At 44.4% G+C, this 27,806-nt stretch overlaps 1 protein-coding gene across 1 annotated transcript in view; it reads left to right on the top strand.

Annotated features, from left to right (window-relative positions):
- The window catches only part of adcy8 (adenylate cyclase 8 (brain)), a gene marked incomplete at both ends in the record, with an annotated part of 114,018 nt that overhangs the window by 31,398 nt on the left and 54,814 nt on the right, over positions 1-27,806 (top strand). The window contains 6 exon segments of the mRNA XM_080778906.1: positions 18,501-18,650; positions 26,223-26,243; positions 26,245-26,354; positions 26,774-26,885; positions 27,436-27,519; positions 27,521-27,564. Of these exon segments, the coding sequence (XP_080635032.1) occupies positions 18,501-18,650; positions 26,223-26,243; positions 26,245-26,354; positions 26,774-26,885; positions 27,436-27,519; positions 27,521-27,564 (521 nt within the window).

Genomic DNA, 27,806 nt, shown 5'->3' with positions numbered 1-27,806 from the left:
CACACACACACACACACACACACACACACACACACACACACACACACATGCGCGCACACATGCGCACACACACACACACACACACACACACACACACACACACACACTCTCAATTAGTCTGATTCAGCCCAGTTTTATATAGTCAGTCGCACAGGGCACATTTTGATATTATAGATCGGCGATTTTCTAAAATGTTTCACACATTTAGAAAATGTATACGTGTATAACCTTGGTGAGATGGACCATTCATAATGAGTACTGTGGTGTAAGAACAATTTGAAGGCAATGCTTTTGTGCTTTTACTCAAGTCAAACACAGGCCGTAATTTCCATATTGTGTTATTGCTAATCTGAGCATTGCTTCCACGGCTGGTTGTTTTTGACTGAAGCGATACTTTGTCTCATCCAGGTATTCTCATGGGGATTACATTAGACAAGCCAGGACAAGCCCTCTCTCTCTCTCTCTCTCTCTCTCTCTCTCTCTCTCTCTCTCTCTCTCTCTCTCTCTCTCTCTCTCTCTCTCTAATCTGTGTTTCCATCACATCGTGTACACTGTGTTCTCTCTTCAGTTTCAGTACACCATGCAGGTGTGTCGTAGGTCAAATGGACATTGTGTGTGTGCGTACCGCGTGCATGTGCACGTGTGTGCGCGTGTGCATGTGCATGTGTCTAGTCCCATACGCGATGTTGGAGAATTCTACGTCAGATAGGAAGACGCCATCCTGTAACTTGTTAAGATTTACTCCTGAATGTAATCATCACTGGTGGAAAGTAAGTACAATTTTATTTTAGGTACTTTCATTCACTCTATTATTTACATTTCTTGATACTGAATGTGCTCATCAGTGGTAGAAGGTATACAATATTGAGTTACTTAAATTTACTTGAGTATTCGTTTTTTACAGCAGGCTTTTAAAGCATGTGACAGTGACACCCATGAGGTTGACAGCATAGCGATAAAGTTTGCGACCGTCTTTGCCAGCGGTGGGATGTGCGTTGCCGAGCAATATGGCAACCAATCAGAGGAGAAAGCTTTCTCAGCGACGGTATACTTTGCCAGCGATGGGATGGACGTTGCCAGGGAACGTGGCAGCGAATCGATTTTCACAACTACAGCCCCTCGTTTGTACTGATTTTATTGTAGTATCCAATGTTGAATAGCCTCGTTCCCAGCCTTTACTCATTGAACATAGCCTCGTCATTCTTTCGGGTGCTTCAAAACGCCACTGAGCAAGGTCGTGGCAGAATGCTGGGCGAGCGCTGGTGGTTTGGCATGGGGGGGTCAGACCGCCGACTACGAGTTGACCACACTTGGCAACGGTTTTGCTTTTAGTTTTCTTCCGGGTGAGCCAACACTCCGGTGCAAGTCAAATTAACTACACACAAAACAAACACTATCTCTATCGGCTTGCATTTCAGCACACGTCCTCACACATGTGCACATCTTGCGAAAAGAGATGAGGAGTGGAAATGTTGCGTTTCCTAACTATGCCATGTGTTAAAATGGGTCTATTCCCATGGAGCTTGAACTTGTGGATCCAAACGAGAACGCAGACATGCCACCTATACCATCTGAAAAGCCCTTAAAATACCTGTGGCATATGAATGGACAGAGACTGAAACAATGGAGGCAGTCAATGTGTTGGTGTATGGAAGGAAGCTCAGAGACGTGCCAAGTGACTTGATCCCAGCCTAACTGAGAGTCTGTGTGTGGAAGACTCAGTACTGCTGTACGGGGCCAACTCCACTGAGACATGGACACTCACAGTATCCATGTTTAGTCTGTGTGTGGAAGACTCAGTACTGCTGTACGGGGCCAACTCCACTGAGACATGGACACTCACAGTATCCATGTTTAGTCTGTGTGTGGAAGACTCAGTACTGCTGTACAGGGCCAACTCCACTGAGACATGGACACTCACAGTATCCATGTTTAGTCTGTGTGTGGAAGACTCAGTACTGCTGTACGGGGCCAACTCCACTGAGACATGGACACTCACAGTATCCATGTTTAGTCTGTGTGTGGAAGACTCAGTACTGCCAACTCCACTGAGACATGGACACTCACAGTATCCATGTTTAGTCTGTGTGTGGAAGACTCAGTACTGCTGTACGGGGCCAACTCCACTGAGACATGGACACTCACAGTATCCATGTTTAGTCTGTGTGTGGAAGACTCAGTACTGCTGTACGGGGCCAACTCCACTGAGACATGGACACTCACAGTATCCATGTTTAGTCTGTGTGTGGAAGACTCAGTACTACCAACTCCACTGAGACATGGACACTCACAGTATCCATGTTTAGTCTGTGTGTGGAAGACTCAGTACTGCTGTACGGGGCCAACTCCACTGAGACATGGACACTCACAGTATCCATGTTTAGTCTGTGTGTGGAAGACTCAGTACTGCTGTACGGGGCCAACTCCACTGAGACATGGACACTCACAGTATCCATGTTTAGTCTGTGTGTGGAAGACTCAGTACTGCTGTACGGGGCCAACTCCACTGAGACATGGACACTCACAGTATCCATGTTTAGTCTGTGTGTGGAAGACTCAGTACTGCTGTACGGGGTCAACTCCACTGAGACATGGACACTCACAGTATCCATGTTTAGTCTGTGTGTGGAAGACTCAGTACTGCTGTACGGGGCCAACTCCACTGAGACATGGACACTCACAGTATCCATGTTTAGTCTGTGTGTGGAAGACTCAGTACTGCTGTACGGGGCCAACTCCACTGAGACATGGACACTCACAGTATCCATGTTTAGTCTGTGTGTGGAAGACTCAGTACTGCTGTACGGGGCCAACTCCACTGAGACATGGACACTCACAGTATCCATGTTTAGTCTGTGTGTGGAAGACTCAGTACTGCTGTTCGGGGCCAACTCCACTGAGACATGGACACTCACAGTATCCATGTTTAGTCTGTGTGTGGAAGACTCAGTACTGCTGTACGGGGCCAACTCCACTGAGACATGGACACTCACAGTATCCATGTTTAGTCTGTGTGTGGAAGTCTCAGTACTGCTGTACGGGGCCAACTCCACTGAGACATGGACACTCACAGTATCCATGTTTAGTCTGTGTGTGGAAGACTCAGTACTGCTGTACGGGGCCAACTCCACTGAGACATGGACACTCACAGTATCCATGTTTAGTCTGTGTGTGGAAGACTCAGTACTGCTGTACGGGGCCAACTCCGCTGAGACATGGACACTCACAGTATCCATGTTTAGTCTGTGTGTGGAAGACTCAGTACTGCTGTACGGGGCCAACTCCACTGAGACATGGACACTCACAGTATCCATGTTTAGTCTGTGTGTGGAAGACTCAGTACTGCTGTACGGGGCCAACTCCACTGAGACATGGACACTCACAGTATCCATGTTTAGTCTGTGTGTGGAAGACTCAGTACTGCTGTACGGGGCCAACTCCACTGAGACATGGACACTCACAGTATCCATGTTTAGTCTGTGTGTGGAAGACTCAGTACTGCTGTACGGGGCCAACTCCACTGAGACATGGACACTCACAGTATCCATGTTTAGTCTGTGTGTGGAAGACTCAGTACTGCTGTACGGGGCCAACTCCACTGAGACATGGACACTCACAGTATCCATGTTTAGTCTGTGTGTGGAAGACTCAGTACTGCTGTACGGGGCCAACTCCACTGAGACATGGACACTCACAGTATCCATGTTTAGTCTGTGTGTGGAAGACTCAGTACTGCTGTACGGGGCCAACTCCACTGAGACATGGACACTCACAGTATCCATGTTTAGTCTGTGTGTGGAAGACTCAGTACTGCTGTACGGGGCCAACTCCACTGAGACATGGACACTCACAGTATCCATGTTTAGTCTGTGTGTGGAAGACTCAGTACTGCTGTACGGGGCCAACTCGGCTGAGACATGGACACTCACAGTATCCATGTTTAGTCTGTGTGTGGAAGACTCAGTACTGCTGTACGGGGCCAACTCCACTGAGACATGGACACTCACAGTATCCATGTTTAGTCTGTGTGTGGAAGTCTCAGTACTGCTGTACGGGGCCAACTCCACTGAGACATGGACACTCACAGTATCCATGTTTAGTCTGTGTGTGGAAGACTCAGTACTGCTGTACGGGGCCAACTCCACTGAGACATGGACACTCACAGTATCCATGTTTAGTCTGTGTGTGGAAGACTCAGTACTGCTGTACGGGGCCAACTCCACTGAGACATGGACACTCACAGTATCCATGTTTAGTCTGTGTGTGGAAGACTCAGTACTGCTGTACGGGGCCAACTCCACTGAGACATGGACACTCACAGTATCCATGTTTAGTCTGTGTGTGGAAGTCTCAGTACTGCTGTACGGGGCCAACTCCACTGAGACATGGACACTCACAGTATCCATGTTTAGTCTGTGTGTGGAAGACTCAGTACTGCTGTACGGGGCCAACTCCACTGAGACATGGACACTCACAGTATCCATGTTTAGTCTGTGTGTGGAAGACTCAGTACTGCTGTACGGGGCCAACTCCACTGAGACATGGACACTCACAGTATCCATGTTTAGTCTGTGTGTGGAAGACTCAGTACTGCTGTACGGGGCCAGCTCCACTGAGACATGGACACTCACAGTATCCATGTTTCTGTGACACTCACAGAAACATGGGTCACAGACAAGGTCAGGGAGAGAAGGATGAGGCTGGCTGGGCACTGCGTCAGACACCTGGGCACTTGTAGCAATTTGCAATGACAATTATGGCATTTAGCAGATATTGTTAATCCAGAGCCATTTACAGTAGCCTAATCAAGAACAACACATGGTAATACACAGGGTTTTTTGGGGGGGCTGTTTCTCAGAGGTTAGGCCTACTTTAGCCAGCATGAGATTGCACTGCATGCAGCCATAGCCTACTGAGGCGCTCTAACACAGATACAATTAAATTACTCACCTGATGCTGCAGATGTTCCATGCATGACGTATTCCAAAGTGTGTACATTGTACAGTGACAGATGCATGGTTTCCATATCGTAAATATAGTTGCTAACATGGGTTAGCGACTGAATGGCACCATAACAACTTTCCCTTTCACTTACAACAACTGTCATGGCAGCTTGGTTACAACCGAAACGGACTTCCTCTGCTCTGACTTCCTCTTCAAAATAAGAGCCACTTGTAATGATTTGTCAACACTAGTTTTATTTCTACTTACCGGACATAGATATACATTTGCCTGCAGTGCTTAATTTGTAAATTATTAGGTGCCGGAGCTTGTGTGCTTGCACGCGCGCATGCACGCACATGCATGCGCAAAATTAGTTTTTTTTGTTTGTATTTTTTGGGCTTTTTTTTGCACAACCAACGGCCAGCCCGCCCATCAGAACACAATAGAGTATAGGCATATAGAAGTTTTTCATGTCTTTAAATGTTCTGATGAGTTGAAAATGGAGGACCCTGAAGTAAGCTTTTTCTGGTTTCATACTCGTAGCAGTCAGATTTTGTATTGACCTGTGTAGGCTACTTTCGTTTGAACTGTACCCATTCCACAAACTGTGAATATAATAATCAGTCAATCAATAACAACATTTGCAGCAGCAGTTTACACAGGGACCCACCGGCTCACAACTACAGTAGGCATTTGCAGTTCAGTTGGCACAGCGGCTCAACGTTATATTACATACTGTATAAAATACAGTATAACTATTAACAAGTTAGGGTGGCTCATCATCAGAACAGTACGCAATGCCAAATACCTGCATGTGCGTTGTTGTTGTCTCTCTCCTCCAAGTTCCACCTCCGCCTCCTCCGCCTACGATGACAACTCAATAATGCTACTATACTACTTAATTATGTACTAGTCTTTTTTTATTTCGGGCCCACCAAAGCAAGCGTTATGATATTCGATTCCGAGCTATGCTGTAAAGCTGGGTGTCTTTGTGAGAATTGGCAATGTTAACCAGTCAGTTCTGTTCATAAGAACTCACCATTTTGTATTGAAAATAAAACGCATGCTGCCTGTCCCCAAGGCTAAACTAAACTCCAATTAGCAGTTAAACTATTGCTCCATTCCATGTTCCATATGCAACAAACGACAACAGATGCAAATTCGAGACGAGAGTTGTTTTTATTTACGCACCCGGCATCGTCAACAGTGACGACGCCGGGGTTCCATAGCCACCTATTTCCTCTCAAACCGGGACACACATTTCAAAGTAAGACTGCATGTTGTTTTGGTTTGTACTTTAAATGTGATCATTCAACCCATGTTTTATTTTGCAATCGTACTGGAAATAGAAGTAGCTATGACGAGGAAGAAGCCTAGTTGACTTGTAAATGAAACTAAAATAATAATAATAGAGACGTATTGTATATTGTAATTGCGTGCCCCCTACAGGTAGGGGAGCTCAGGTACCGGAGCTGAGCTCCGCCAAGCTCCGGCTGAAATGAAGCACCGAGTGCCTAGCTGTATGCACCGGAATGTTATGTCATGATTCTCAGGAACTAAATTCATGTTTCAGCTCTCGGCATGCAAAAGCGCCTTGCATGCCTTTGATCTGCCGCGCAGCAAGCATGTAAATGACGCAAGTGCACTGGCACACAGGTTATGTGCATTGTGCACCCCTGGTATGGTAATACATCAAATACTGTACATAGAAATAGTCATCAAGGATCATAAGCAAGCTAAGAACCTAACATCGGTCGTACAGTAGAATTTCTGTACAAACTATGAGTATACACTATAGAGTGCTATGTCTACATAATATGCTATCAAAATCACACAAGTTTAGCTTAAATTGCATACGCCTGTAAGGTTGTTGAGGCTGGTACAAATGCTATGGCAAGTGCTGCGGGCTAAGATCGATACGATCGATTGAAAAGGTGAGTTTTCAGACTACGACGGAAGATTGGGAGTGAGTCTGCAACTCTGATTGCAATGGGACATTCTGTCCATAGTTTTGGAGCCAGAAGCAGGGGAGGTTGGTTCAGACTTTGAAGATATGGGGGTGCTTTGGTTGCTTTGTAGGCCAGCGTCAGTGTTTAGTTCTCTGTGCGGGCAGTACCCGGGAGCCAATGGAAGGAGCGGAGAAGGGGGGAGACATGTGAGAATTAGGCTGGTTGAAGACCAACAAGTGTGCTGTGGCATTCTGGATCAATTGGGAGATGCTTAAGTGCACATGCCGACTGTCGACATGTCGACTACCTTTTTTAAACAGAAAATACATTGTCAGGCAGGTCACAAAATGTCCAGGTCCAATTGTGTCTGCCAATTTCTTTGTATATCAAATATTCCAATAATATTAATCTGTATCCTCATGACTGAGTTCTCTATCCTAATCGGATTAAATTGGTATCCCATCCCGACCTGAAAATGCTTTTTTGGTCTTGCACCCCCTATTTCCCCCTGACCTAGCTGATGCACCCCCCAATGTTCTATTTGGCCGGAAAATAAAATAAAATAATCATATATACGGTGTATATATATATATATATATATATATATATATATATATATATATATAGTGCATTATTAGTCCTGGGCATCCTTTCAGTTTAATTTCAGGGAGAGTGACACACACACACACACACACACACACACACACACACACACACACACACACACACACACACACACACACACACACACACACACACACACACACAATTAACGGCTGAAGCATTTCCAGCTGGTGTTGTTCATTACTTAGCTTGCTGCACAGTGTTCCTGGTTAACATAGCCTTCTGACACGTGTGGATTACTGGATTTTAGTTTGGTTAACTAAAGATACAACAGATACAACAAAGTAAGTGGTCTTGTCTAGAGTTAAAACTAAATAATCTGCCGCTGTGCATGTGTGAGGGGAGGGGGAGGAGCGGGGGGCTGGAATGTTGACTGCACTCTCAGACACGGAGAGTGTGAGACACGGAGCGGCTGCGGATCTATACACCACAGTTTGGGAACCGCTGCTCTATGGCAATGAGTACTGTCAGAATATAGAGCTTTGTAGTCAACACTTATAAAGTAAATTAAAAAGGGGCACGGTGGCACAGTTGGTAGTGCTGTCGCCTCACAGCTAGAAGGTCCTGGGTTCAATTCCCGCTCGGGACGCTGTGGGTGCTGGCGGCGTGTTTCCTCCTCCGCGTAATCAGTGCCCATACCCGAGGCAGGGTTGGCGAAAGGGCCTTTCTGTGTGGAGTTTGCATGTTCTCCAGTGTCACATAAACATGCAGTAATCCTGGTCTCTAAACTGCCTCCCCCTGGCCTGCCGGGGTGCTTGATGGAGGGGAAAGGAACTGGTTGGAATAACGTGTTCCTTCCACGCGCTACGTCCAACCAGGGAAACTCCCTCCTGTCAGGTGTAAAGGAGCAACTTGGTCACTCAGGCATGAAGGAAGCATGAGTTCAAGTCCGTTGCTCTCCCCATGTCCCCCATATATGGGGACTTGGTTGGAGGAGGGTGTGTAGAGCCCACGATCACATTATATTAGATAATTGACACAGGGGTGAAAAATGGGTCACAAAATGGTAACCCATGCCTTCTGTTATCACCCATGCGGGTACCGCGAGTAACAGCTTGTCTGTGGACCCGAGATTACAGGCAGGAGGACAAGGTCAGAAGGTCAGTTAATGTAAGGCACTGCAAGGCCAGGCCAGTGATTTAAAAACAAACAGTACAATTGTAAAATCAATTCTGAACACCACAGGTGACCCCAATGTGCAGTGAGGCGAGAACAGGGGGGGGGGGGTGTGGTCGTATTTTCAGGCTCTTGTAAGAGCCCTGGAGGCGGTATTTCAGACAAGTTGGAGGCGGTTGATTGATTTTACGAAGGAATCCGGTAAACAGAGAATTATAGTATAGGCCGGGCTACTATCTCTCTCTCTCTCTCCTCTCTCTCTCTCTCTCTCTCTCCTCTCTCTCCTCTCTCTCTCTCTCTCTCTCTCTCTCTATGTGATTTGATCCTCCGTACAGTAAATTGTGCAGCCTGTCCTGGCCATAATGACTGGTGTTTTATCCCCCATCCATCCAGAGGGCCAAACCGGTTGTTTTTCTATCTCGTTTGGATCCATTCAAGTCATGGATCCATTTTGTTTTCAGTCCCCTTGTGCCTATACAGGTCTAAAATGACCCATTTCCACTGAACATAAAGTATCTAATGAAATTTTGAAACCCAAACCTAGTTTTACATTACAACACAATTCATCATTAATATATTTAGTTTAGTTTTGTGTCATCTAAAGCCTGCATTTATTCATTGGTCCACTTGTTTTTATTACAACACACTTGTCATCTTAATCAACCCCACATTTGAATCACATGCTGAGGGTCTTCTTCTAAAACAAATACTCTACTCAACGCATCGGCAAAAGCAATTCCATTTTGATCCATAGTCGGTATAGAGCGCACAACGAGAGACCCGGAAAATAATTCTCTGTTCATTTTCCTCATAGACTTTTAAAAAAGTATTTATTTAAAGACGTTTACGCTGCGGACAAAGCCAACTCAGGTTGTGACAAATCATGACAATAAACACAATGTTTTGGGACGATCAAATAATTAGAAAGAATTGCACTTTTTTCTCACAACTCAAGTTGGTCTTGTCTGCAGCGTAAATGTCTACATTTTTTTAAAGTCTATGATCAAAATGAACAGGGAATTAATTTCCGGGTCTCTTGTCATCATGGAAGGGGGCGGGACTGCGACGCTCTATAGAGGTGTGCATTAATTGGCGTACTGCCCTCACAATTCTGTTTGATTACGATTCACCAGGTAACGATTCTATGATGCATTTCCAATGCATCACACTTTTCTATTTCTGCACAGCATTTTTTATCAGTCAGATAGTTGAACACATATTTTATGTGGAATTATATTATATAACGGATGTGCATACAAATTCAGGGAGCATCATGACACCATGGGCTTTTTGATTATATACCACTTTTGATTAGATCCGTGGATCCAGTCGGGGTTTTCTTCCAAATAAGTAGCAAAATCAATAGTAAGAGTAAAATCTATACTTATAGCATCAACTTAGTTTGAGTTTGTTTACAGTCTAAAAGAGCTGCCTGAACTCGAGCCTCTTCACTGTACAATGTCAACGAAGAGCACATTTTAAATTTCCAATTTCCAGTCACCTGTCTCCAACTCCCTCATCAGCCCACCTGTGAACACTTTGCCATTAACCTGCCTCCTATAAATACTGGACTCATTGCACACACAAACTGTCAGAACATAAGTCTTTGTTTCCTGTGTTGAGCCAATTGGAGTTCCTGGTTCCCTGTTTGGACTTCTGTATGGTTTGGACTTCTCTGCCTTGTGTATTTGTGAAGGTTTGCATTGTTGGACATTCTGTTTTTGGTTTTGTGCTTCTGTAACGTTCAGCTTTTTTGGCATTCCTCATTTTCTGCATGCAGCTATATATATATATATTATAATAGTGACTGGATCACTGTTTGTCACTTGGTCTGTCTTATACATTTTAATAGTGACTGGATCACTGTTTGTTTCTAGTTGGTCTGTCTTATAAATTATAATAGTGACTGGATCACTGTTTGTTTCTATATTTGGTCTGTCTTATAATAGTGACTGGATCACGGCTCTACGTCAGAAGATCCATCAAGGCCTGATCCACTGACCCATGGGTTTTATTTTAACCACTCTGAAACCATTCTGAAACGGTGTGTTTGCTGGTGAAATTGTTGAGGCGCAGAGAAGGAACGACTGGGGGATTTTACACATCCGTGATGGGATTTACTGTGGCTATTTCATATCTATCAATTCCACAAATCTGTACGTGTGTGTGTGTGTGTGTGTGTGTGTGTGTGTGTGTGTGTGTGTGTGTGTGTGTGTGTGTGTGTGTGTGTGTGTGTGTGTGTGTGTGTGTGTGTGCGTGCGTGTGCGCGGCGCGTGCGTATATGTCAGTCCATATACTCCATAACCGTTCCTTTTCAGGAAATGTGTGAGGGAAAACCTCTTATCCCCGTGTTTAAATTGTTGGTGTTTTTCCCTTCCTAAATATTAGTTCCCTACTTGATAATAGTCACACGAAAGCATCAAAAGTAGCAGACCGAAAGGCTTGTAGATCTGCTACTTTTGTTGTTATTTGAATCCTGCAAAGTGACTCTTTTGAACATGTGAGGTTTTCCACCCGACAGAGACAATATACGTTGTCACTCACACCCCCCTATCCCACCCTCAAATGATAGAAAATATCCCACAAATCCCACACATTACTTTGTCTATTACAAGCGGAGCCTGCATCACTTCTGTTGCCCAAGTGGAGCCTGCAGAACCATTGCGGCTCAAGAATCCACCACTACTGAATGAAGCGTCTGGTGCAATGCACAGGTCCTGGACCTGGTGAGAGCAGGAGTGGACCTAGTGAGACGTAGGAAGGGCCCGGACAGGAGTCAACCCACAGAGCCTAGTTCTTCTATGCACCAGATTGATCTACCTCCCAGTCCCGGCAGAGTAGTTCCAGAGCAACGGATTGTGTGGCCCTGGTCTTTCCCTAATGGACTGATCGAGCGTAGCTACAGTACTGGCACGTAAGTCGGGACTTGATCACCCGGCTGGATCACCTGAGTGAGGGGTATGATGTTGCGAGACCCGAAACCCTGATGAGCTGGGGATACATATCACTGAGGATACGTGCCAGGTGCATCCGTGCAATGTTTTTTCGTTCTGTCTATTACTGTAGGGCTGTATATAGGGCTATTACTGTATATAGGGCTGTATATAGGGTCTAATACTGTATATAGGGTATATTACTGTATATACTGTAGGGTCTATTACTGTATATAGGGTCTATTACTGTACGTATATATGTAGGAATGCACACTGGCCTGCAGGGTGTTTCTTAGATACTCCCAGTCCTGCCTGTATATTTCAGTAGCTTACTTTGTCTGTGCCCTAATTGCTGTGCTGCCAGGATCAATGAAGACCTCTCTCTCTCTCTCTCTCTCTCTCTCTGCCAAAGTCTGTCTGTCTGTCTGTCTGTCTGTCTGTCTGTCTGTCTGTCTGTCTGTCTGTCTGTCTGTCTGTCTGTCTCGTAACTCAAATGTAAGCAAGACTTCATCGTGCAGCATTTGACAACGATCAGATTGCAGATTGTCGGGATGTCTGTTAACAGAACATGCAGTGACCCAGTTGAAACGTGATCTGAGACAGTGTGCGTCATCCTCTTTCTCTCTCTCTCTCTCTCTCTCTCTCTATCTCTCTCTCTCTCTCTCACATGCACGCACGGTCGCACGCACACACACAATAATGAATTCCAGTCATATTGGTGTGTATATTGGAGTATCAGCTGTCAACACAGCTGGTATACAGCCAGTGTGGGGTGGTGACCTTGTATTGTGCTGTACTAGAATGGCTACTTTCCAGGTAATGGAGGGGGAAAAAATAACTGTGTTCCAATGTAGTTATTATGTATAGTCACAAGCTCATGTTATTACTTTTGATTGGGCTGTACTTGGGCCACAACGTCTCTTTGCCGTGCCACAGCATGTCGTCTCTGTCGGGTGGAAACCTCACATTACAAACTGCACGTTTTCCGGATTCAAATTCAAAATCAGTCCCTGTAGCAACATATTTTCAGATGGGGTTCGGCGGCCAATTTCATATAATGTTTGGGGTCCTTGACATGAAATACCGGTAGTTTGAAAACCACTGATTTTCAGAAAACTGTGAAGACATTTTGTCGAATCTGGTCTCAGTCATAAATGGTTAAAAATATGGATATAAGAGGTTTCTGCCAGACGAACCCCAACGATATTGGGGTTCAAGTTGTTGAATAAATCAAAAGAGAACAATGTGAACCACTACAGCCTCAACATGACTCAGACCCTTCATGAACTATACAGCCTCAACATGACTCAGACCCTCCATGAACCACTACAGCCTCAACATGACTCAGACCCTCCATGAACCACTACAGCCTCAACATGACTCAGACCCTTCATGAACCACTACAGCCTCAACATGACTCAGACCCTCCATGAACTATACAGCCTCAACATGACTCAGACCCTTCATGAACCACTACAGCCTCAACATGACTCAGACCCTCCATGAACTATACAGCCTCAACATGACTCAGACCCTTCATGAACCACTACAGCCTCAACATGACTCAGACCCTTCATGAACCACTACAGCCTCAACATGACTCAGACCCTCCATGAACCACTACAGCCTCAACATGACTCAGACCCTCCATGAACTATACAGCCTCAACATGACTCAGACCCTTCATGAACTATACAGCCTCAACATGACTCAGACCCTTCATGAACCACTACAGCCTCAACATGACTCAGACCCTCCATGAACCACTACAGCCTCAACATGACTCAGACCCTCCATGAACCACTACAGCCTCAACATCACTCAGACCCTTCATGAACCACTACAGCCTCAACATGACTCAGACCCTCCATGAACCACTACAGCCTCAACATGACTCAGACCCTTCATGAACTATACAGCCTCAACATGACTCAGACCCTCCATGAACCACTACAGCCTCAACATGACTCAGACCCTTCATGAACCACTACAGCCTCAACATGACTCAGACCCTTCATGAACCACTACAGCCTCAACATGACTCAGACCCTCCATTAACTATACAGCCTCAACATGACTCAGACCCTCCATGAACTATACAGCCTCAACATGACTCAGACCCTCCATGAACTATACAGCCTCAACATGACTCAGACCCTTCATGAACTATACAGCCTCAACATGACTCAGACCCTTCATGAACTATACAGCCTCAACATGACTCAGACCCTTCATGAACCACTACAGCCTCAACATGACTCAGACCCTCCATGAACCACTACAGCCTCAACATGACTCAGACCCTTCATGAACCACTACAGCCTCAACATGACTCAGACCCTCCATGAACCACTACAGCCTCAACATGACTCAGACCCTCCATGAACCACTACAGCCTCAACATGACTCAGACCCTTCATGAACTATACAGCCTCAACATGACTCAGACCCTCCATGAACCACTACAGCCTCAACATGACTCAGACCCTTCATGAACCACTACAGCCTCAACATGACTCAGACCCTTCATGAACCACTACAGCCTCAACATGACTCAGACCCTCCATTAACTATACAGCCTCAACATGACTCAGACCCTCCATGAACTATACAGCCTCAACATGACTCAGACCCTCCATGAACTATACAGCCTCAACATGACTCAGACCCTTCATGAACTATACAGCCTCAACATGACTCAGACCCTTCATGAACTATACAGCCTCAACATGACTCAGACCCTTCATGAACCACTACAGCCTCAACATGACTCAGACCCTCCATGAACCACTACAGCCTCAACATGACTCAGACCCTCCATGAACCACTACAGCCTCAACATGACTCAGACCCTTCATGAACCACTACAGCCTCAACATGACTCAGACCCTCCATGAACTATACAGCCTCAACATGACTCAGACCCTCCATGAACTATACAGCCTCAACATGACTCAGACCCTCCATGAACCACTACAGCCTCAACATGACTCAGACCCTTCATGAACTATACAGCCTCAACATGACTCAGACCCTTCATGAACTATACAGCCTCAACATGACTCAGACCCTCCATGAACTATACAGCCTCAACATGACTCAGACCCTTCATGAACCACTACAGCCTCAACATGACTCAGACCCTTCATGAACCACTACAGCCTCAACATGACTCAGACCCTTCATGAACCACTACAGCCTCAACATGACTCAGACCCTTCATGAACCACTACAGCCTCAACATGACTCAGACCCTCCATGAACCACTACAGCCTCAACATGACTCAGACCCTCCATGAACCACTACAGCCTCAACATGACTCAGACCCTCCATGAACCACTACAGCCTCAACATGACTCAGACCCTCCATGAACCACTACAGCCTCAACATGACTCAGACCCTCCATGAACCACTACAGCCTCAACATGACTCAGACCCTTCATGAACCACTACAGCCTCAACATGACTCAGACCCTCCATGAACCACTACAGCCTCAACATGACTCAGACCCTCCATTAACTATACAGCCTCAACATGACTCAGACCCTCCATGAACCACTACAGCCTCAACATGACTCAGACCCTCCATGAACCACTACAGCCTCAACATGACTCAGACCCTCGTTTCGAGCTTGTAGATCTGCTAGGTTTGATGCTTTTGTGTGAGGTGGTAGTATGATCGAGTAGGGCATTCATTTACGAAAAAAAAAGAAGGTTAAAATGCGAAGATAACCGGTTCATGACAGACAGATAAACGTTTAATGTGTGACACACAGTAAATGTGACATCAAAGAAGCCAGAACACAAGAGTAAGTATACATGGGATTGTATGACGGACGGTGAATTATGACAGTTATGACAGTTTATGTATCTATGTAAACATTGTTAGTGGCCCTATACCACGTTGCATCATCCTACATATTGCTTGTTTGCTTGCTAGCTTGAAAGCTGTTTTTAGCTCTTTGTGTGTGTGTGTGTGTGTGTGTGTGTGTGTGTGTGTGTGTGTGTGTGTGTGTGTTTGTGCGTGCGTGCGTCTTAACAGTTTTTAATGAGCTCGTTAAAACATCCACATTGTTGCTGTTACCCAGTGGTGGAAAGTATCCAAGTACTGTACATTTATTCAAACTCAAGTAACTCAAGTACAATTATTATTATTAAGTAGCCAATACTACAACTAATAAATACTTCTATAAGCAATTATTGATTATTTTCCAAGTGATTTATTATTATTATGCATGAGGACTCTTAGCCTATTCCTCATGTGCAGAGTCTTCCATTATTATTATTATTATTACATTTTTTATCGATTACTTTTTCGTAATCCATGTCAATATGCTATTTTGGGTGAAAGCTTTCTTCACAATGCAGATGGTTTAAGTGGTTAATCAAATAATGGACATGGACAAAAATATGTAAGGTATAGATAGGACAACTATATTGCATTAAGGGTTTATTAGCCAGGGATCCTTTTTAACGAGAGCTTGTTAAAAACATCCACATGGCTGCCACTTCCACCCCCCTTAATGAGATCCTAAAGGTCTCCATGTCGTTGCCCTTTACAGCCAGCTCTGCCCCGCTATATCCTCGCTAGCCTGCTTGGCTTCACACTGCACCGCGCGTCTTTTCCAAAACAACATGGCTTTGCTCCGCGCTACCGTCGCTACTGTTGCCACAGCATAAGGCGTGCATGTGTGTGTGCGTGCATGTGTGAGAGTGTGTGTGTGTTACTATACTTGTGAGGACCAAATGTCTCCACAAGTATGGTAGAATGTTAGAAAAATACATTGTGAGCAGATTTTCCTGGTCCTTGTGCGATAAACGGTTGTTTTATGGTTCAAACATTGTAAGAGTCATACAGCATGATTCCAAATACGGAATCTGAGTATCTGCCAAATACCAGATCTACAAGCCCCCCCATGACTGTGACACATATTGCAAGCTTATAGGGTTAGGTTGTAGAGCTGCTATATTCAGCATTGAGCTCCATCCACACTGAGTAGCCTGAAGCAACAGAATAACTTCAAGATTCAATGTTATGTGTGTGCAAATTTGAGTTTGAGTGTGTGTGTGTGTGTGTGTGTGTGTGTGTGTGTGTGTGTGTGTGTGTGTGTGTGTGTGTGTGTGTGTGTGTGTGTGTGTGTGTTGTGTGTGTGTGTGTGTGTGTGTGTTGTGTGTGTGTGTGTGTGTGTGTGTTGTGTGTGTGTGCGTGTGTGCATGCGTGCGTGAGGGGTTAATTTTGTCACCCTGCAGGGCTTGCGAGTCACAGGGGGTTAAGGTATAAATTGAATCAGTGCTGATGCTGTCTCGGGAGATGGATCATGATAAACAGACACGCACGAGATGGGAGCCATCTGTATCGTGTCAAGGACGCCGAGAAGAGAAGATTCAAAATTCAAAATTATTCAAAATGTTCGAAATATTTTCGATGTTTTCAAATATAAAAATAAATAGCTTGCTGTTTTTGAATAGCCAGTGTATAAATGTATCTAAAATGGTCTAATTTATATTAACCCCGGATGTCCCTGGACCCCACTTTGAGAACCACACACCGTTCTAGCTTGAGCGTCTCGGCTCGTTGACTTTGTCAGAGCTCTCTGCATTGAGGTAACAACAGCCTCATTTAACCCAGTCCTTATCAGAGCTCTGCATTGAGGTAACAACACCCTCATTTAACCCAGTCTTTATCAGAGCTCTGCATTGAGGTAACAACAGCCTCATTTAACCCAGTCTTTATCAGAGCTCTCTGCATTGAGGTAACAACAGCCTCATTTAACCCAGTCTTTATCAGAGCTCTCTGCATTGAGGTAACAACAGCCTCATTTAACCCAGTCTTTATCAGAGCTCTCTGCATTGAGGTAACAACAGCCTCATATAACCCAGTCTTTATCAGAGCTCTGCATTGAGGTAACAACAGCCTCATAGTCTTTATCAGAGCTCTGCATTGAGGTAACAACAGCCTCATATAACCCAGTCTTCATCAGAGCTAGCTCTCTGCATTGAGGTAACAACAGCCTCATTTAACCCAGCACAACATTAATTTTTAATATGCTCTTGGCACGTAAGGACTGAACAATATGGCTGCTGATATGACACAATTACAAGTGCAGTTCAAGCCAAGTCTCTTTAGTACAGGCCATATGGGAGATGATGTAGACGAAACAAGGTGTCGAGCAAAAGTAGTGACAATTGTCAATCTACAAGCTCACAACGTGTCACAACGTATCGTGTTGTGAGCTTGCTACTAAAATGATACATTTAAAACAAATTTAGAATTTCCGATTTAGTAAAATGTTACGTTTTTGGACATTAAAAACTTGATATACATTATGAAATTGGTAGGCCTACTACAGGATTACAGCGTCCCGTGGATGATGAAGTACATGATTTCACTGATTGACCAGCAGTTACATTAGCCTATCACGTGAGCAATCCTCGACGACATTTGTTCACTGACATAAACTAAATAAAAATTAATCTATGTTGACTAAATGACTTGACTTGACTTAATACATTGACCACTTGTTTTTCCTACCACTTGACTCTACAAATCACATTAAATCCATATTAAATGAGCGTGACAGGTCCTCTCGTGTGACATCACAACCTCACAGCTCCAAAGTTCACTGAAGTTCACTCCAAAGTTCGCGAACAACCATTGTGTGTGTGTGACCTGCTAGCTACAGTGTTGTGGCCTTCGGTTGACTCTTCTTGCGTCATAGTACTTGTCCCTTCCTTCCTTCAGTTGATCTTGTCTGAAGTGAAACCTGCAACATTTGCTTTAAATAAACACACTTGACCTGTGTTAGGGGCCGGATATTTATAATTATTCATTATTATGTGGCCCCTGGGCCTCCAGTGGCCCATGTATGCTCTAAAACGTGTGATGAAAACATCAGACAAATCTCTCTCTCTCTCTCTGTCTCTCCCTCAGGTGATAGCGCAGGCGGTGTTGTTCATGTGTATGAACACTGCAGGCATCTTCATCAGCTACCTGTCAGACAGAGCACAGAGGCAGGCCTTCCTGGAGACACGCCGCTGCATAGAGGCCCGGCTCCGCCTGGAGACGGAGAACCAGAGACAGGTACACACGCACGCACGCACACACACACACACCCGCACACACACACACACACACACACACACACACACACACACACACACACACACACACACACACACACTGGTAACTAAAGTTGTCAAATAATTGTAGTGGAGTAAAAGTACAACATTTGTCTCTGAAGTGAAATGTACTGTAGTAGAAGAAAATGTGCAGAACATGCATGTGTTAGTCAATTAAAGAACAAATACCTCAAAATTGTACTTAAGCAAAAGTACTTGTATACTTCCCACCACTGGTAACTTAACTACTTCATTTTCTCACCAAGCGGGCGCTGTGAGGAACACAAAACTATGCCTAAACCTAACCTTAATCCCAATAAAATAATGTGAGGTGGATTTTAGATAATTAAAATAGTAGGGAGAGGGATTCGATCCTGGTCTGCTAGGAATGGAAGTCGAATGCGCAACGGTGCACACCACGGAGACAGCTGACATTGTCAGGGTTTTGGCCAGTTCAGAGTGACGAGCTCTAACCAATTCAGAGGCAGGCAACCGAACTGTTTCCTTGAAACAGACGCGATAGCCTGCTCGTAAATACACAACCCCTTACCTGAAGTAAGGCCCGGGCCTCACTGTGCCTACAGTAGATCCGCCCCTGGCCTTCAGCACGCAGTTTACCGTGGCCTTTAGAACGGCTAAGAGGCGTGGAATGACATGCAAAGGCCCTGCGATTCGCTCCGTGCTTCCCAGGCTCTGTGAAATCCACGGTTAAGCTGCAACCTCTCGTTCCTTCGACCGTAAATCTCCTATATTACTAAGACCCAGGCCATAACCCAATAAAACAAAAATAATCGGTCTCTTCGAATATTCACTAATCACTACCATGAAGTGCGCACGCTCGCACACTCAGACCCACAGAGTACAGTGTGTAACGTGCATTCACCGTATAGACCAGGAGTACTCAATTAGAAATACTGTCCACAACACATTTTTGAATAAGACCATGGTCGGTTACTCGGTTCCCATGTGCACGTGCAAATACAATTGCGGGTTGTGGGCCACGTGGGCCCCACGGGGCTGCCCACTCGCCCCCCTACCCCTAGAAACGCCTATATTCTTTGCCTTCATCAGTTCAGTCAAACATTATTTTATTAGTTCTACATCTGAGAATGGCTTCTTCAAACTTTCTCTCAGTACAACTAGCGAACTTAGAACATGCCATTGTGATTCATTCAAAATGTAATCTAGTTCTACTGTTGAACAGCTAAACACAAGCGAACACACTCTGCTGCACAGCAAAATCAACAACAAAAAAACTACCACAGGTCCGCGGCTCGTCTTTCTGTGGGCTAAAGCTAACCTGAAGCTGCAATCACACAGCGAGCACCATGTGTGGCGTGTCGTGCAGCATGCGTCTGCCGCTGCCCCCGTACACACGCATTCATGTCCCCGTCCCCCTCTGTAACTGTTGAATGGTTGTGTATGGGGCTGACGCCGCGCGTGCTGCACGCGAATGTGTGACTGTGACCCCAGCTAACAACCAGTCAGCGCAACATGCTGGTCCACAATACACAGGGACACGTGCACACAGGTGCACACAGTCAGTCGGTCCACATTCAGAGCGCTGCGTTGCTCAGCATTCAGCAAATTCAACTGAGTATTCAACGTGCGGTCACAGTGACTTTTTTCCTCTTTTTTCCTATAATTTGTCCAGGGTCCGCAGAGGTCATAGACCGCGGTCTGCCTAATGAGGACCACTGGTATAGACCCATATGGTGGCATGCAAACTCTCGTTCGGCACACGCTATGACATACACACAATATAAATGGAAACACACGCACGCACGCACGCACACACACACACACACACACACACACACACACACACACACACACACACACACACACACACACACACACACACACACACACACACACAGACAATTCAATTCAATTTCAATTCAAAGGGCTTTATTGGCATGAGAAAACATACGTTTACATTGCCAAAGCAGAAAGAACAATACAACAATACAGCAATACAATCAAAACAAAAATGATGTACATTTGAAGGTCAGAATCTTCAATAGATCAAATTCTATGTACCAAGATCACTCGATGCAGGTATAGTGCAGGAATATACACAATGATTAGTCTTCAGGGTGGTGGGTGGTTGTGTTCCATTTGATATCCTTCTCCTATCACAGCAACTCACAAATCTTGCTGCTGTGTTTGCACATTGTTTTACTTCGCCCAGCAGATATGGGAGTTTTTTTTCATTGGTCATGTTTTCAAAATCTCTGTGTGTGGTTGTAATCTGTGGGAAGTATGTGTCTCTGATGTCTTGGTACAATGGACAGATGGTTAGGAAGTGTAGCTCGGTTTCCACTTTTGTGTGCAGTGGGTGCATAGTCTGTCTTCTCTCGGGATACAGGTCTGCCTATGACGGCTTTCTCGATCGCGAGACTGTGCTCACTGAGTCTGTACCTAGTTAAGATTTTTCTTTGTTTTGGGTCGGTCACGGTGCTCAGGTATTCTGCCACTGTGTATTCTCTGTTTAGGGCCAGATAGCATTCTAGTTTACTCTGCTTTTGTGTTGCTTCTTTCCAATGTGTCAGATAGTTTTCCTTTTGCTGTTTTATAATTTGGTTTAGTCCAATGGGTTTTCTATCTCGTGGCTCTGTTTGTGTTTGTGCCCGGAGTTCCAGGGCCAGATGGCTGAGGGGGCATCTCTCTACTCTAGAGTTTCACTGTGTGTGAGTGCCTTGTTATGGAGTGCATCTACTGTAGGTCACACACACACACACACACACACACACACACACACACACACACACACACACACACACACACACACTTTCTCACGTTCAACTTCGTTCAAGAGTGAGTGTTTCCAGCCTGGGTCGTGGCTCAGAGGACCAGGCACCTTGGCCGGTAGTCCAAGTCTGGCAGTGTGCCGCAGGTTAGACTCCCGATCCCGATGGCCTTCACTGCATGTCACTCCCCCATCTCTCCCCCGTTTCCTGTCAGCCTACTGTCTGTCTCTATAAAAATATAAAATAAAGGAAAAGAGTGAGTGTTTCCATAGAGCCTTCCAGATGAAATCCCCGGCGCTAAAACACACCCTAAACAGGCCTTAATATCTAGCGGAAAACCCACGAATAAGCCCTTATCAGACACAAATTAACTAATCTTTCTCAGCCGTCACTGGAGCACGCAGCACGCATCTACTGCATGATGATCCACTCCTCACGCAGCACGCAGACAGACAGCAGACACAGAACATGTCCCAACTCCAGACCCAAACACTGAGGAAACTTGTTGTTTGATTAAACATAATGTGCCACGAAAAATAGCTTCCAATAGCTTAGTTAGTTATTTTTGCATCGAGGAGGTATGTGTCCATATACCGCCCGAACGGCCAACATAAGACATCTCTACATCCCAGTGAGTGAAGCACAGTGATGCCGGATTTATTCTTCGTCGTACAGCGTATTCCGTGCTGAAAATAGATGATCTACAAGCTCACAACGCATCGCGTCCGCGGTGCGTTGTGAGCTTGTAGATCTGCTATTTTCAGCATGCGGAGATATGCAGGCTGTAAGAACCGAGAACATTCAGAAACTTTTGTCTTCACAATAAAAGCATGCAGCTTTCACAAGTGTGCCCATGAAGACAAGGAAAATTATTAAGAATTCGGTGGCATTTCACATTGCAAAAGAGCTATTTTTTCCAAAATATAAAAAAAATGATACGGAATTAATTTGTATAATGGTAATGGAGATATTGTAAAAGTTGTCACTTTATTAATCCCATATTTTTTGAAGGTTTGGACTTAATTTTAATAATTTCCAATAGGAATAAAGTCTGCGGTTTTATATGGCTATGGGCTGTGGCAATAATAAAAGGAAAAAAAAGAACGAACAAACGAAAAATAACTATGTAATAGTTAATTTTTTGGAACCATGAACTACTGTATATATGACATTTCGAATGATGAACTATGAACGGAACTAGTTCATTTAAACATTTTTTTTACTGTGAACTGAACTAGTTCATTACCAAAACTGCACACACACACACACACACACGCACGCGCACTTGCACACACGCGCACACACACACACACACTCACACACACACACACACACACACACACACACACACACACACACACACACACACACACACACCACTCCATTACCTACCTCCCCTGCTTTATCTTGTGTTCCAGGAAACATCAGACCTTAAAAGCTTTCTGTGGCTTCAAACCGCCGTGCACTCTACCCAAGCAAACATACTGTGTGTGTGTGTGTGTGTGTGTGTGTGTGTGTGTGTGTGTGTGTGTGTGTGTGTGTGTGTGTGTGTGTGTGTGTGCGTGCGTGCGTGCGTGCGTGCATGTGGCCTGAGGAGCCAGCCAGCCAGACCTAATGTCAACAAATCAGAGCCTATTACTGCTGCTAGACTACAATACACACAGTGGTAGAAGAAGTACTCAGGTTATTTACTTAAGTAAAGCAACAGTAAATAAAAATATTTGAGCCGCTATACTTTTGCTGTTTTTTAATTTGAATCCTGAAAAGTAACAGTTTTGACATAATGAGGTTTTCACCCGAAAGGCTATTTAGATAATAGTAATAATAATAGTAAAAGTAAATGTATAAAACAATGATTGGCTTTTTTTTCGAACAGTAGAGCTGATCTACAAGCTCACAAGCCTCACAATGGGCTCAGGCACATATTCGCGCACAGCCGCGTCAGAAGAACCTGACGCCCGACGTCAACCCCGGCTTTTTAGACAGCTGGTGGATGGAAAATAAGCTTCACCTCCGCGGCTGACTGACACGGAGGAGAGCGTTTCCGGGAATCTGTCCGTTGCGTCAGTCAGCCGCGGAGGTGGAGCTTCTTTTCCATGCACCAGCTGTCTAAAAAGCCGGGGTTGACGTCGGGCGTCAGGTTCTTCTGACGCGGCTGTGCGCGAAGGTCTGCATGCGCTGAGTGCGTGCGTCACAACCATGAGAGGAACTGATGTGGTCGGATATTTTTGGCGCCTCCTGGGGTGTTGGAGTTAGCAACGCTCCGCTGCACTGCACTGTCTTGTTGTAGGTTTTGGTCAAAGAGCTGTGAACAATGCTCTGTTTTCTAGCACACTGGCTCTAGTGCTGCACAATTCATCGAAAACATATCGAGATCTAGATTCAGACTCTGCGATCAGATTTATACGTTAAGAGCAAGAATTGTGCAGCACTAGGTGGTTGTCCAATTCATTTTAGTTACTTTAGTTGCGAGAGTCTTTAAGGTGCCACATTTTGAATGTAGTAAAGTTCAGCAACTACAGACTAAAGACAAATATTTTCATGGGAAAAATAAGAATCGTGTGAAAATTGTAATCTCAATTGTTGCAGGAAAATCGAGATTCACACTTACTGGTTCCCAAACTGTGGTGTGGGACCCCCAGGATTTTGGGGGTCCCCGGTCGGATGACTTGCTTAATGTGCAACATTGTTTTCTCACTCAACAGTGAACAAACCAACATGCAATATAAGTGCATACAATTTAAGGCCTTCTTTAATACCTCAAAAATGTTAATGAATTAAATGCTAGTAAGACAATTGCTGGGTCAAAAGTAATCAACAAACTATAAAAATATGGTATGTATATATGACAAAATGTATATCAAGAAATTCTAAAAGCAAATAATCAAAGAAAGTCTAATAAAATGAATCAAATTGTCTTAAAAGAAAGAAAACATGCAGAAAAAAGCAGATCTACAAGCTCCCTGATGCCTGAACAGAACATAGCTTAATCCAGCTATGTGTCATACAGCAAAGTATAAACAACGTCATAAAACAGTCTTGTATGTCAGTCAGTCTTCCCGTCTGATGGTCTGTCTTGCCGGTCCGTCCATCTGTCTGCAACTAATCTCGCAAACCACTGGATTGATCAACTCCAAGCACTAGGCTAACATGTCACAAACTTTATTATTGCGTGTTATGTTATACTGTACCTTTCTCTACAGGCCAATATGTGGATTTTGGCCTGCAGCTTTACACAGTGTGTGGCCATTTAAGGACAGTAATGTGCAGTTTGACCAGAGGGAGGAGAGAGACAGAGAGACAAAAACCTACTTTCCAGTGCTTCTACATTTCTGCCAACTCCATCGTCCGTCCTCCGGCATGACACAGAAATCATTTGCGTCCCAATTTCCCAAATCATAATTTGGGCCTTGAGGAGCCGAGAAAGAGAAAGAGGGTCCCAAAGCCGTTGGGTGTGACATGGAGAGGGTACATGCAGTATTATGCTTTGTGGATATTGGATGTGTTTGTTTTTCTTTTGTGGGGGGTCAGAAAGCAGTGTTCATTTGGTTGACTACATACAGTAAGACTAATAATAAGACTAAAAGAGTAAAGATAGACTAAGTAGACTAAGATTAAACTAAGACCAGATGACTAAAATAGGACTAAAACGAAACGGTGTGTTATTCAAAAGCCTGAGACTAAATCAGAAATTAACACAGGTCAGAAGTAATGTAAAAGTTTATTTGTCTGTTCACTTATCGGATACTGTAGCCAATGTCTCCTAAGGCTTTGGGATTTTGGCCACGGCCGCCACGCTGTCTGGAAGATGGGATCCAAAAGCCACTTACATTTCACCGACTTCTAAAGCATAGACAGACGCAACGATTGATGTGCTCGTATTCAAATAATTACACACAGCACAGCAAGTGTCCCGCTTGATTGAACTGGAGGAGATATTGAATTGCAAGCTATATCTCTGAATAGCAGCGATCAAAGCTCTTGATCAAGCCTATTATTATATGGTTTTTTTTGTCATGAATTAAACATTGCCTACCTCTGTGTCTTTTTTTCCACACAAATTCCACCCTCATACATTTGAGCGTGCTATATTTCATGGATGAACATGCAGGGTTAGAGGTACTGTAGTGTCGTCTTTATAAGACCCTCAGATCTGATCCTATCAGAGTGTGTCTGTCTTGCGCAAATATGGAGTTTCACACTGACATCAATATTATCTCCCATAATAGTCCGGCAGCCGACAGGCTTCTATTGTTTAAAGTAGGACATTTGGTATATATCTTTTTTATTGGCCTAAAATATTGTCTATATACATACATTCATGAATTCACTTGCTGACCGGCTGTCGGTATTGGGGATTTTTTTTATTATATGGGTTTCTTGTACCATTAACATGTTGTACCATTAACTTTTACCATTCATCCTATGGCAGGCAAAAATGACAAAAATGACAAAATTTCCTTACGCTTTAAGTAGTATTTTTGGAATGGATTCAGAATCATGAAACCCTCTAGTTTGACATGTCACATGCTAAAAGCATAAGGAAAGTTTGAAATGTTTGCCTCTTGAAAATAAACAGTTTTTGACATAGCAGGTTTCCACCCGACAGCAACGACATGTTTAAATTCGGCAGCCATGTTTGTAGTCTCTGGAACCTGTGTCTGCTCAGCCCTGATTAGCATCTAGATATCATGTAGGAGGCCTGAGGCAAAAATAACTCAGTGATACGATATATATCGTCATATTGTGGAATCATTCTGTGTTTGCTTTGGGGTCCTCAGGAGAGACTGGTGCTGTCGGTCCCTCCCTCGCTTCGTGGTTCTGGAGATGATCAACGACATGACCAATGTGGACGATGAACACCTGCAGCACCAGTTCCACAGGATCTACATCCACCGCTACGAGAATGTCAGGTAGGTCTGGAGAAAAGAGAAACAAAAGAAAACAGTGTCCAAGGCCCGGAGGAAGGGGGCGTCTGATAAAATGAAGTTCAAATATCTAAATACTGAATCAAGCAACTTAAAAACTGTCTGCGGTGCTCACAAAAGACACGCTAAGATGTTTGAAAGTGAAATATCCCTTTAAAGCGGTACTGTAACTTCTGCAGCTTTAATTGTACAATGGGTTTCCACCGTTATTCTTATTTTGATTAAATATGATCTACTGTATGAATGACTTTAAGTTTTTTATTAAAATCGATTTTAGAGTTATTAATGTTGCATTTTGATTAGCGTGATTATCTGTTGCAGCCCTGCTGAAACATGTACTTGTACTTGTACAGTGATGTATTTATTTGTGGACATTAACGTGACATTTATCGTATTTTATGCAGCATTCTTTTCGCAGACGTGAAAGGATTCACCAACCTGTCCACGACGCTGTCGGCACAGGAGCTCGTCCGTATGCTCAACGAGCTCTTCGCCCGATTCGACCGCCTTGCCCACGTGAGTTGTTCATCTCCTCCCTCCATTGATTCTATTGTTTTGAGGGGGGAAGGGGGAGGCGGGTTGTTTGTTTTTGTCCCCGTTATTTCAGAGCTAAGAAATATTTTAGGATTGGGAATATAGATTAGTTGAAATCTAATATCACACTTTTTTTTCATATTGATTTTGTGACGACAGACAGACAGACAGACAGACAGACAGACAGACAGACAGACAGACAGACAGACAGACAGACAGACAGACAGACACTCAAAGTCATAAGATTTGTCACACACGTTAACGCAGTGAAGTTTGTTCTCCGCATTTGACCCATGTCTTGGAGCAGCCATGCTGCGCTCAGAAATCATTTGATTAGTTGATTTGACATTTTAGACAGCTCACCTCCTACGTCCCACGCTCACGCTGGTATAAACGGAAATAGCATTGATACTTTAGTCATTCTTTAGGCCTACATCTATTTTCTTTTTTTATAGCTAAAGCCTCTTTTGCACTACACACACTGTGTGTGTGTGTGTGTGTGTGTGTGTGTGTGTGTGTGTGCGTTTTCTAGGAGCATCACTGTCTGAGGATAAAGATCCTTGGGGATTGTTACTACTGCGTGTCCGGTCTCCCGGAGCCCAGGCAGGACCACGCCCCACTGCTGCGTGGAGATGGGACTCAGCATGATAAAGACTATACGGTACACATCACCTCTTTGTGTTCCACTTCTATACTTTATTGCATGGGTCAGACGGGGGAAGAAGAGGTCAGAGGTCATGTACATAATATACAACACATTACATAGCATAGCTGATGCAGTACAAGCCAACATCGGGCAGGCTAAGAAAATGACCGCTCACATGTACCTGTAACCTGAGTATAGGAAATGCCCTCAGGTATGAGGTCCATGCTTGGAAAAATAACAGGAAGAAGCACTGAGTC

This window comes from Protomyctophum bolini (assembly GCF_963924005.1).
Source record: "Protomyctophum bolini genome assembly, chromosome: 12".
NCBI classification, from domain to species: domain Eukaryota; kingdom Metazoa; phylum Chordata; class Actinopteri; order Myctophiformes; family Myctophidae; genus Protomyctophum; species Protomyctophum bolini.
The sequence above is the reverse complement of the archived record's forward strand: the minus strand, read 5'-3'. Positions and strand labels throughout refer to the sequence as shown.